Source organism: Nycticebus coucang, chromosome 2 (genome assembly GCF_027406575.1).
Source record: "Nycticebus coucang isolate mNycCou1 chromosome 2, mNycCou1.pri, whole genome shotgun sequence".
Taxonomy (NCBI): Eukaryota; Metazoa; Chordata; class Mammalia; order Primates; family Lorisidae; genus Nycticebus; species Nycticebus coucang.
Window position 1 is genome coordinate 83,065,843 of NC_069781.1, and position 12,072 is coordinate 83,077,914.

General features: G+C 38.0%; 1 protein-coding gene across 1 annotated transcript in view; it reads left to right on the plus strand.

The window, feature by feature from the left end:
- Positions 1 to 10,292, plus strand: part of GDA (guanine deaminase) — a 111,547-nt gene extending 101,255 nt beyond the window's left edge. The window contains exons 11-14 of the mRNA XM_053574998.1: positions 1,084 to 1,230; positions 4,913 to 5,043; positions 7,175 to 7,202; positions 8,068 to 10,292. Coding sequence (XP_053430973.1) covers positions 1,084 to 1,230; positions 4,913 to 5,043; positions 7,175 to 7,202; positions 8,068 to 8,138 — 377 coding nt within the window. The 3' untranslated portion in view covers positions 8,139 to 10,292. The remainder of the gene's footprint in view (positions 1 to 1,083; positions 1,231 to 4,912; positions 5,044 to 7,174; positions 7,203 to 8,067) is intronic.
- The last annotated feature ends 1,780 nt before the right edge of the window (positions 10,293 to 12,072 follow it).

Below are 12,072 nucleotides of genomic sequence, written 5' to 3' on the forward strand. Positions count from 1 at the left end.
AAAAGCAGGCCTGGGCTGGGCTCAAACCCTCCATCCCTGGTGCATATGGCTGGCGCCTTACCCACTGAGCTACAGGCACGGAGCCACTACATTTATTTTTATTAAAAGTAGTAGTTTATTTATGATTAGGGACTTTATTTAAATCTTTAAAAATCTCATTTGTCATGTAGTGATGCCTGCCAAAATATAAAGCTTTCTATATCAGCATTGTTCACTTCTTATGCCAATTTCCCAAAATATATAAGTTCATTCTAAATGTTCTTCTTAAACATTATCTGGAAGAAGAGTTCTCATCTGGATGAGATTAAAGTTAAGATAAATTTTTAGGGTACAGAATTGTGAGCTTATTTTAAATCACGTGTTTTATGTTACATAGATAAATTATCTTTATACTTTGGTAGGCATATTTAGGTTTTAGACAATTTCTGTGAAAGTTCAGAGAATAGTCAAAGATAAGAGTTTCTTCTCTTGGTTTTATTAACCATTTGAGTATTGTAGTGGGTTCTACTTTAGCCTTCCAGTAGATGTTAATGTTAATATGACCTTATTTGAAATAAAGGTAAGTAAGGCAAGGATCTCAAGATGAGAACATTCTGAAATTCGATGGGTTCTAAATCCAGTGACCAGTGTCCTTGTGAGAGACAGAAAAGAAGAGACACGTGAAAGACACAGGGAGAAGACGGCAGCTTGAATGTGGAGGCAGAGATTGGAGTTACACTGTCACAGAGCCAGAATTGCCAGGACCCACCCGAAGTTGGAAGAAGTAAGGAAGGCCTCTTCCCTAGAGCTTCTGTAGAGATTGTGGCCTACCAACACTTTGATTTCTCCTTTAAAACTAGGAGAGACGACACTGCTGCTGCTTTAAGTCAGAAAATGTGTGGTAGTATGTTGTTAATGTTTGGTTAACTGCATATATAGGTATACATTTGACACTAACAGGTTTTGAATGTCTTTAAATCTTGCTGTATGGCTATCCTGTGTTTGCAGGTATATTAAAATTGAGTATCTGTCCCCAAAACAACCTTATATACTTATTCCATGTATAGTCAAGTTTCTGTTTTGGCTTTATTTTACCTACCATAGACGTGGCTGGTGGTTATTCCTATTCCATGCTTGATGCGATCAGAAGAGCAGTGATGGTTTCCAATGTCCTTTTAATCAATAAGGTGAATGAGAAAAGCCTCACCCTCAAAGAAGTCTTCAGACTCGCTACTCTTGGGGGAAGCCAAGGTAATGATTATTACATTTTTCTCTCCACAGTGTACTGCCGTGCTGATGATCTCTATCATTGGGGGCAACATGAAGGTGCATGATGCTGGTCTCAGGAGAGTCCAGTATTCATAGCTGTCATAGCTCACAAAAGATACCCAAACTTAGCCAGTAAAGTACACTAAAACCACTGTAAATTGACCCTCCAACGGACTGTAACAAACTGGTCTATATCCAGAGGTAGTCAACATAAGGAGGTGGTCAGTGTAGGGAGGTGTCAGTCTACTGTATGTGTTCAGGCGTGCAGTAGAGGAACCATTTGTTCAATGAAGTCACTGTCTTTAGAAAATAGGTTTTGATGCACAATTATGAAATAGGTTTAAAATGGGTATTAGTCACATGCATGAAATAATCTGTTCTTCCATTTAGTTGAGTGACTTGTTCCCTATGGGCTTGAGTGATAGTCATAATAGTCAAATAATAGCCAAGACTTGCTGAGCTGTTACCACTTGAAAGACACCAGGCAGCAAACTTTATGGATGTTATTTACTCCTCACACCACTGTTCTTAATTCCATGTTAGAAACAAGAAACCAAAGTGAGGCATACATTGGTGTCAAGCTACCGTGTGCTCTGATTTGAATCCAGAAAATCTGGTGCACAAGGCCTTTTGCCTTCTGCTCTTCCACTATGCTACCTTCCTACATAAATCCCTCATTACTCAAACCTCTTTAAAATGATAGAGATATAAAAATATAGTTGGTTGACATGCAAATACTATTCATCAGCTTTTCCCAGTTATCACATGTAACTATAATTTTGTAGAAAAAATAGAAATTGCTAATATAGTTATTTGAAGTCACTTTAGAATTAAGGTGTAATCTGAATAGATGATAGTGAAAATAGCATAAAGCCATGGAAAGCTAGTTAGACCTTAAAATTTCGATATAGGGCCCAATATGTATACAGACGTAGATTTACAGCATAAACCCTGGGTTTTAGAAAGGAAGGGGGAGGGCGGCGCCTGTGGCTCAAAGGAGTAGGGCGCTGGCCCCATATGCTGGAGGTGGTGAGTTTAAACCCAGCCCCAGCCAAAAACTGCAAAAAAAAAAAAAAAAGGAAGGAAGGGGGAGAGAAGCCAAGAGTATTCAGGCAAGAGGCACTTCCCAGTTCTTCCTTAAGTGTACTGGGGCGTCATAAACACCACAAGGACATGTCAAGAACATTAGTAGAGATTATATTTTTCATATTTCCCTAAGTCATTTTCTAAAATTCCAGGTTTTAACATATCCATTCCTTTAGTAAGTGTGACGCCCCTTTACCCACACCATCACTGTATTTCTGTGGTTGAATGTGAGTTCAAGAAGTTGTTCTATCACATCCTCTATTTTCATGTTGAAGATGAGTTGCATTTAAATAGTGCTTTTTTAATTCTAGGCGCTCAGTGAGTTACTTCATCAGGATCCTGTTTCTGATTAAGCCAGTCTAGAGTCCCTACCAAATAATTTCTACCTTGCCGTGTAATTTTTACATCTATTTTTTGGACCACTGGGCTAACTATTAAGGAATTTCTTCTTTAGATTGTGCCTCTCCTATAGCATGATTGAAAGGGGATGAACTGATCCCTTTGTGAAATGTGGCATTTTTCCAGCTCTGCCATGGCCTTTACATTCACTTTTCCGCTGTTGTTGGTATTTGTATTTTTAATGTGTGACTCAAGAGAACTGTTATTCTTTCAAAGTGCAGCAGAGAAATAAAGAAGGTTGGACGCTCACTCTCTAACCCGTGCTCTATCTAGAAGATCAAGAGGTGTCTAAATCATCTTCACAGGACCAGTATTTGCTCCAAAGGCAGCAAAATTGCATTTCTTGAGATGCATTTTGAGTTGCTTGCTAGCTCAGCTGGGCCCATCTTCAACAATCTGAATTCATATTAGTTTATAAATTCACTGAAAGCTATTGTATCTTTTTTTGGTCTCCAACTTCTAATGAATTGTACAGTTAGTGTATATATTTCACCAAATTTGCCCAGACCCTGGCAAATATACCTGGTTATCTGGTCTATTAAACACATGACAATTTTGTATTGAATCCAGTATTAAAAACTCACACTCGTCATACTTCTTTGCCAAGGGCAAAATGAAGTACCGTGTAATCAGCGAAGGAGGAAAGAATTTCCAGTGATAGTCTGTTACTTTTAGTCCTTTCCCATACAATTAGTAGAAGTTACCTGACTGCTTTAAACGTTTTCAATTATTTTCACACCCCTGTCTTTCAATAAATTTTTTTAGCTAAAAAATTTTTTTTGAGAATAGAAGATTTGTCTTTTTATTTTTTGAGACAGAGCCTCAAGCTGTCACCCTGGGTAGAGTGCCATGGCATCACAGCTCACAGCAATTCTCTTGCCTCAGCCTCCCAAGTAGCCAGGACTACAGGCGCCTGCCATAATACCCGGCCATTTTTTGGTTGCAGTTGTAGTTGTCATTGTTGTTTGGCAGGCCCGGGCTGGATTTGAACCCGCCAGCTCTGGTATATGTGGCTGGCCCCTTAGCCGCTTGAGCTACAGGTGCTGAGCCAGATTTGCCCTTTTAATAATCTTTTAAGAACAAATAAGATTTCTAAGTCAATGCTTAGAGAATTGCCAAGACTTCTCGGTACGTATGCATAGAAGTATAATATATCAGATACCGCCTAATGGGGATAATTAATTTAATAATTTTCACATCAGACTATTTCCTAAGAGTGACAGAATGCAACAAACACATGTAAAAATAGAAGGAAATAATTCTGTACTCCAGTTAACCTTCTTTTTTTTGCATGTTCCCCTTTGGAACTCCATGTACAGCTGGCTCAGATCCTAGATTTTAAGGAGTTTTTAGATTCAATACTTTCATTGAACAGGAAAGCCAATTATCAATATCTTCTGAAACAAAATTATAAAAATGAGAGACGTTCTTCCCAGGCATCTAAAATGATGGAGCATGAATTATAGCTCAGATGGGCGAAGTCAATAGCCATAATTGACTTATACCCTCTTTTAGAAAAGTATTCTTCTCTGGCAATTACAAAACCTTCAAGGTTGTAGAGATTGGTCTGCTTTCAAAAGTGTTGGGACTTCTGAGTTATGAGGATCTTATGAGGTGTTTTTCTATTTAAAGGATTTAAATTAAAGTATTTATGATGAATACACCTGCATTGGCAAACATGCAAGGGGATAGTTATTTTTCATTTATTCAAGGCTCATTTCACTGACATGAAAACAAACCTTGTCAGCTATTTCATGGGACAAAATGAACAAAAAAGACAAGGAAAGGAGTTGGCGTGTTGGGAGCAAAACAGGAAGGAGAAAGAAGAAAGGTGTTATGTTAATCATCATGTTTCTTAGAGGGATAAAGGGAAAGCTTAGACCAGCTGGGCTATGAAGTATCCCGAGGAAGCTAGACTAGGGAGAGAGACACCGGCAGAATTATGATCATGGTGACATGGGGAACTGCTGCATTCTCAGGCTTTGCTTTCCTGTGCTTACTCTACCTTCTATAAGTGGAATTCTTGGTGGAATGACAGCACTTTTCTGCCTCACTAAGATAACTAATTTTTTCCTAGTGAAATGTTGGCAGAACAGTGAAATGTCCTCCAAACTGGGACATTAGCATGGTCTTATTGGCTTGTGATACTGATGGTTTATTCCCTTGCTTACCTCCATAGCCCTGGGGTTGGATAGTGAAATTGGAAACTTTGAAGTGGGAAAGGAGTTTGATGCCCTTCTGATCAACCCCAAAGCGTCCGACTCTCCCATTGACCTGTTTCCAGGGGATTTTGTTGGTGATATTTCTGAGGTAAGTAAAAGACAGTTAATCAAAAGGCATTTATTTCATGAAGTCATCGTAATACTTCCTGGCAGAAAAGAAAACAGAAAGTGAAACAGAAGGCAGGAGAATCTTAAAAGGGAAGGCAGATCCCTTTGATAATTATTAAAAATTTATGACAGAAATGTTAAGAAGAATGATATTAACAAAATAATTGTTTTTTGAATATGTTTGTATACTTGAATCTAATTGGCTACAAGCAATCCTAATAAAACTAGCACTCACTGAACACTTGCTGTTTGCCACGTAGGTATGGGATTAGTCTTTTCATATATAATTTTGTTTAATCATCAGAGCATCTTCTAAGAAAGGTAGGTACTATTACTATTGTCACATTAATTTATAAGAGCAGTGAGGTTTAGCGATTTGCCTAAGGACTTCTGGCTAGTAATTAGTGGCAGAGTTTGGATTCAAACCCAGAACTTTCTGACCACCAGAGGCTCTTGACCACTATGTCAGTTTCTTTACTTTATAGGAAATGAATTTTGTTCATCATATGGTAAAATGTTTTTCTATGGGATAAAATAAACTAGTTCATCTCACTTGGATGATAATTCTTTTATAAGATGTTTTTATTTCTTAAAAAATAGCTATTGCAGGGCGGCGCCTGTGGCTCAGTGAGTAGGGCGCCAGTCCCATATGCCGGAGGTGTTGGGTTCAAACCCAGCCCCGGCCAAAAACCACAAAAAAAAAAAAAAAAAAAAAAAAATAGCTATTGCCATTTATAAATCAATCTTCTTGTGTGAGTAAATGTAATAATCAATAGATGGATAGGTTTTTATAAGAAAAATTCTGGCTTGCTTGAAGTTTGTTCCATTTGTTATTGTAGGGAAGGAAAAATATCTTTTACTTTACCCAGTTAGGTTCAAGGATGAGGTATCCCTGTAACAAAAGACAGATTAGGGAGGAAGTGCCTGTGGCTCAAAGGAATAGGGCGCCGGCCCCATATGTCAGAGGTGGTGGGTTCAAACCCAGCCCCGGTCAAAAACTGCAAAAAAAAAAAAAAAGACAGGTTAATAAGAGAAAAACATATAAATTCCTGTAATATCAGTTTTATATGACACAGGAGCCTTAATAAGACCTAAAGAAACAGGTGAATTTGAATATTTTTATTCTAGGTTTGATGAAGAATAAAGAGTCCGTAGAGAAATACTGTAGGCCAAAGAGAATGCAACCTAGTGGTGATGAGCTAGTTCAGTTAGCAAGGCCTGTGGGCTGAGATTCTTTGTGCCCTGGGTCTGCAGAGGCAAACATGCTTTTCTCTTCCATCTCTAAAAAGCGTACATCTCACATGAGGGTCTTTGGACCTGCTTTAAGGGAAGGTCAGAAAAGTCTTCCTAGACTTTATGACCTGCTTCAGGGGGAAGGGGAAGGTCAGGATAGATTGATCTCCTTTTGATTTGGGGTAGCGTGTCCCAACCCCATCATTATTTCACATTATTTATTCTTTTACTTTCGTATTAGAGTGAATTTCTGGGGATCGGGCTCAGTTCCATTCATCTACTCATTTTTCTTACATCATACACTTCTTGAAATATTTGAATTGTTTTATTAAATTAATTTATATAACAGATTTTCTTTTTCTTTCTTTCTTTCTTTTTTTTGAGACAAAGTCTCACTGTGTCACCCTCAGTAGAGTGCTGTGGCATCACAGCTCACAGCAATCTCAAACTCTTGGGCTTAAGCAATTTTCTTGCCTCAGCCTCCCACGTAGCTGGGACTACAGGCTCCTGGCTATTGTTGTTGTTGTAGTTATCATTGTTGTTTGGCAAGCTTAGGCCGGTTCAAACCCACCAGCCCCAGTGTATGTGGCCGGCACCCTAACTGTTGAGCTACAGGCACCAAACCAATATAACAGATTTTCTCTGATTTCAAGGTTATACACCAAGAACATTCAGACAACAGATAAACATTAGTTAATTGCCAATGGGTTATTTTCTTGTCTTGGGAGGTTTTTGTTTTGTTTCGTTTTTAAGCTAAAGACCTTTTTTTTTTAATTAATAGATTTTACAATTGAGACATAAATTTATTTCTGGACTTTGCCAACCACTATTGGCTACGAATTTATATTCTTTCTTACCGCCTTTATTTTCTATTTTAGGCTGTCATCCAGAAGTTCCTTTATCTAGGTAGGTAGACGTATGTATCTGTGCTGTATAAAATCTTCCCTCGTTGTTCTCTTTGGTATGGCTCTTTGTATTCATCTCATGTGTTAAACCCTATGCGGAATCATTTGCATTGGGTCTTTATTTTTTTTTAACACTGCTCTGCGTCAAGCCCCTTTTTGGCACACTATTTAGAGGTACCATTTGAAATGCACATCACTCTCTCAGCTGTAAATTTAAGCTGAGGAATGGAAGACCAAAGGGGAAGACATCTTTGTGCTCAATCCTTTTACACTTCTGTGCCCCACAGTCTGCCCCACTGTGTTGTTTTTGTGATAAGCGCATAGTGGAGTCTTGCCACTTGTGTTTATGACATACTCACATCCAGTTCTATACACTGATGGAGAGAGAAGGAATATTGCAGAAGAGTCTCCTCTGCCTCTCATTCCATGGGGTGAGCTCAATACTGAGTGAACTTGAGGTGAGAGAGACACATGTGTTCTTTCTCTTGGCATTTAATTTCTGCAGCCCATTCATCTCACCATACTGACTGTGATTCTGGAGTGGAAAGATAAGTGTTCCCTTTCCATCTGGGACTAGGATACGAACCAACCACTTCAGCTGAAAGGACATACTCAACTTTATGTGATTTCTGCCTTCGGTGCAGAATTCAGGCCCTGCCCTCAAATTAGCCACGGCATCCTTTATTCATCATGCCTTCCTGTCCAGGTTGTTATAAACAATCCTAGACAGGGAACAAAGGTAGCTTCTTGTCTTTCTTAGAAGTGTCTGGTGTTTGTTTTTTGAAATCTCTCTAAAAGGCAATTATAATAATTATTGACACTCAAGCACTTTATAAAATGATTGCTTGATTTTTTTTTTCTTTCAGGAGATGACCGAAATATTGAGGAAGTTTATGTGGGCGGAAAGCAGGTGGTTCCGTTTTCCAGTTCAGTGTAAGACCCGCAAGTGTCTACGAAGTTCTCCTGGGATATGTGATTCCACATTTGCCTTGTGCCCAGGTGGAGTTAGAAAGTGAAAAAATAGTACCTTGCTCTTGGGCTATCTCTTTCTGTGTCTAGTTACAGTATTCACTTGACATTGTTTGAAGGAAGTGCACTAATTCTCAACTCTGGTTGAGAGGGTTCATAATTACATAAAAACCTCCCTCTCCCTTTTGGGCTGCTCAGATTTACTTTCAGCTCAAACAGAAGGGAATGCTATTGCTGGTGGTGGTTTTATTATGAGATATTAGTAAAATCTTGTTCGTATTTGGAAATGTGGAAAGAAAAGATATGCCTTCCTATCTGGCTAGGTATTTTGAGCTAATAAATGCAAAAATTAGAAAACTGAACCAGTGAGTGTATTTTTAAGAGAGAAGAAAAGTTAGACTGTGCACAAATGGTGGCAAATCACTTCAGATTGTGTTTGAAAATTATATACTGAGCATACTAATTCACAAAGAGAACTTGTCGAATTTTAAAACGTTTCTAGATCGACCTTGTGTTTTGGAAATTTGCACCTAATGGGATTTGCATTTCAGAGACGTGTTATTGTTGTGCTTTGCCTTCTTTGAGGATGAATGCCAGAAATTAAATGCCACATGCTTTCTTAATGTAGTTTCGTGCTTCAAAGTGCTTGACAGAAGTTGGGTATTAAAGATTTAAAGTCTCTTAGGAAATTATTCATATAACTAAATGGCATAAATAGTTGTATTTTTGTGCACTTTAGAATTATCTTAATTTTTAACTGTGTGATGTTATAATTGCTTCCATTTTATTAGAAGAGAAACAAATTCCATACTCCAGTGTTGTATAGGCTGGAGTCTTCATTAATTGGAGCAAGTACCAGGCATTTAGGGGCTCCTAACCCTAACAGGAAGGGTTCCACTAACATGGCCTATGCTAGTCAAATATTATCCCATTATCACTGGAAATCTTGTACTTGCTTATCTATCTACTGGAATTTTAAAATGAAGGATAAATCTTGTTAAGGAAATACGAAAAATCTTTAAGCCTATTTTAGCTCTATTTTCTAATTATATCCAATTGTCTATTTCCTTATAATTTTCAAGACACTAGAATTTTAGGATCATAAAAAATACATAGATATCCCATTTAATGTTTGTATTAATAGGACTTAATCTGTACTAGACATCTAGGAACATTAAACAAAGCAAAGAGTATTTTTATGCTTCCTAACTAATATATTCTTTCTCATAACCTAGAATTAAAATCAAATTATGATGTTTTGATAAATCCTTAAGAAGTATTGATATAAATGTTACTTAAATCCTATATTTTTCTTATCTAATTCCAAATACTATAACCAAACAAGGAAAAGGAATCGACTTTCTTAATGTATTATTCCTTAGCTTATCTTATAATAGAAACTTTATGCAGTATAGCTAATTCCATATTAACAGAACACAATTCTCCCTTCTGTAACATGAGTTCTATTTTCACATATTCATGCTAATTGAGACCCCATTTTTAATTTGTTTGTTTCTTTTGGGGCCTGGTAGAAACACTTCTAGATTTGATTGTGTATACACCACACCTAAAGATAGAACAACGTTTTGGTCTTGTGTTGTAAAAAAACAACAGAGTTTGTTTTGTGGACTATGAAGTAACTCAGTAAATCCAGTTTCCTGACTTAGTCCGTATTTACACTATTTCTAATTCCTGAACCATGTCAAAGATGCCCTGCCAAATTCCTCTCCATCTCCGCAGTGCTAGCAGGTGTTTTCTGCTCGCTCTCTCAATCCCTGCCAAAGGAACTTGGTTCCATCACATGGTGTCTGACCAAGTGAGTAGGCTTAGCACTGGAGATGAAATAGAGAAGATCCACTAACAGGCAGCAGCTGCTTTCAGCCTTTGCAAGATCCTACATTTTTACCTTCCTCAAGGGTGTATGTTTGATGTTGAACATCAGTCTTCATTTAGATTTTAGATTCATGTGCAGTAAATATAAATGAACATAGCATCGCAAGCAGGAAGAATGGTCGTATTTCAACCGTTCTGTCAAACAGCATTAAATTTACCCCTGGTAGTATGTTCAAGACCTGGCTATCTTTTCTTGTAAAAATAAAATGTGATGAAATGTTTATATGTACTTTGATCTCCCTGTATCACTCATACTTACGTGTTTTATTTTTCCAAGTTCAGTGTTCCTGAATGTCACACATGGTTTTCTTCAGTGCCATAGGCATTAGCCATCCATGGGGCCAGATGTTCTGTGCTTTGAAATGTTGCCTTTGCCTAATGCAGGTTGACTTTCCGAACTTGGAGATCCAAGCCAGTTCTGTCATTCTGTGTTTGAATATTTTGCTCTCTGACAGGAAAGAAAGAATTAAAACTTCTTACCAGCCTCCTCATCCCACTCTCCAACATCTGCCTCATGTCCATGGTATTTTCAGTGGAATATACTTTAAAAGATAAAAAAATATTCAAAAATATCAACAATCGAAAGTTTACAAAATAGTTTGGTAACCAGAACACAATCAGCTAAGGTGAATTTCATTTTCAAACAAGAGGAAAACATAGGAAATAGAAGATTGGGATGAAAAGGCCGAGGAGACTGCTTCATTCTCTTAGCTTCTATTCTTGTTGAATTGTCAAAGGTTTTAGACTCAAAGAGGCTGTGTTGGAACAAGCTTCCTCATGCCAGGAGGAAGTCTTGTAAGTTAAAGTGAGCACTGAACCCCGCTGAATCTCTTTTTTACTTCAGTGGGAATTTGTGGGTTAAAGGAAAGAAAATGGTAGGGAACTCCCTGTTTTGCTAAGCTAACTTTGAAGTGTACGTACCCTTGACTATCCTGGTTGGCAGCAGCAGCTGAGATCTTAGAAAGGAAACATAATGGGTATGAGATCTAGCAGTGCATTTGGAATCTTCACTCCCCACCAGACTCTCCCTATTTTAAATCTTTTCACCTCAGAACCAGACATATGGAAAGCTGTAAAGGCAAGCTGAAAAGCACGGTGTATCATCTCTCCCTTGCGCTGCATGTGGGACAGATCTTGGATGCTTCTAGAACCTATTCAACATCTTTCCATTGTCCGTTTTTAAAGTTGATGCTGGAAACATTCACATGTTTTACAAAGAGTGTTCTGAGTTTATTAAAAGGTGGCCTAAGAAGGGTGCCATGAGCAATGACTTGAAATTATTTACAAATTGTGCGGATTGTTATACTTTTTTTTTTTTTTTTTTGAGGCTTGAAGGTATTTACAATTTATGATTTGTTAGCCACTTTAGGTAGGACTTTGGACCTCACACTTAATTGTGTCACTCAAGGCATGAAGAGAAGTGCACAAATGACGAAAGGACATTGTTAGAAGACGCTAACATCAGTCCCCGTGCGTGTTTTCACTTCCCTTTCCTTCCTACAGCCCTGAGTATGTCAGATCGAGAGCTGAGGAGTTAGTTTGTAGATCAAGTCCAAATGTAGTGAAATGCAAAAGCCACCTAGGCCAATGATGGAAGTAAATGTGACTTCCGAGATGGCTTTCCCAGCTGACGGGGTTCAAGTGACGCAGGGGACAGATGTTACAGCTTGTCTGTTATTTGACAGTGATTTCCTTGTCCATTTCCCACCCAGAAGCCTGTCAGAAAGCATTCTTTAGAGAAAACCACCTTCCCTTGTTAACTTCAGATTGCTGCTCTTAAGAATATATATGTATGTATTCATGGAGACATTTTTTTCTCAATATTTGTATGATTTGCTTATTGTGCTAAGTGAGCTCCTTTGTGCTTCAGACAAAAATAAATGAGATTTTGTGTTCACGTTATTTTTTTGTTGTGGGTTTTCTGTTCGGTTTTGTTGTGAGTTCTGTCAGTCCGCTAGAAGGGGAATTAATCTCACAAAGGTTTTTCTCCTTTTTTAGCATGACTTAAA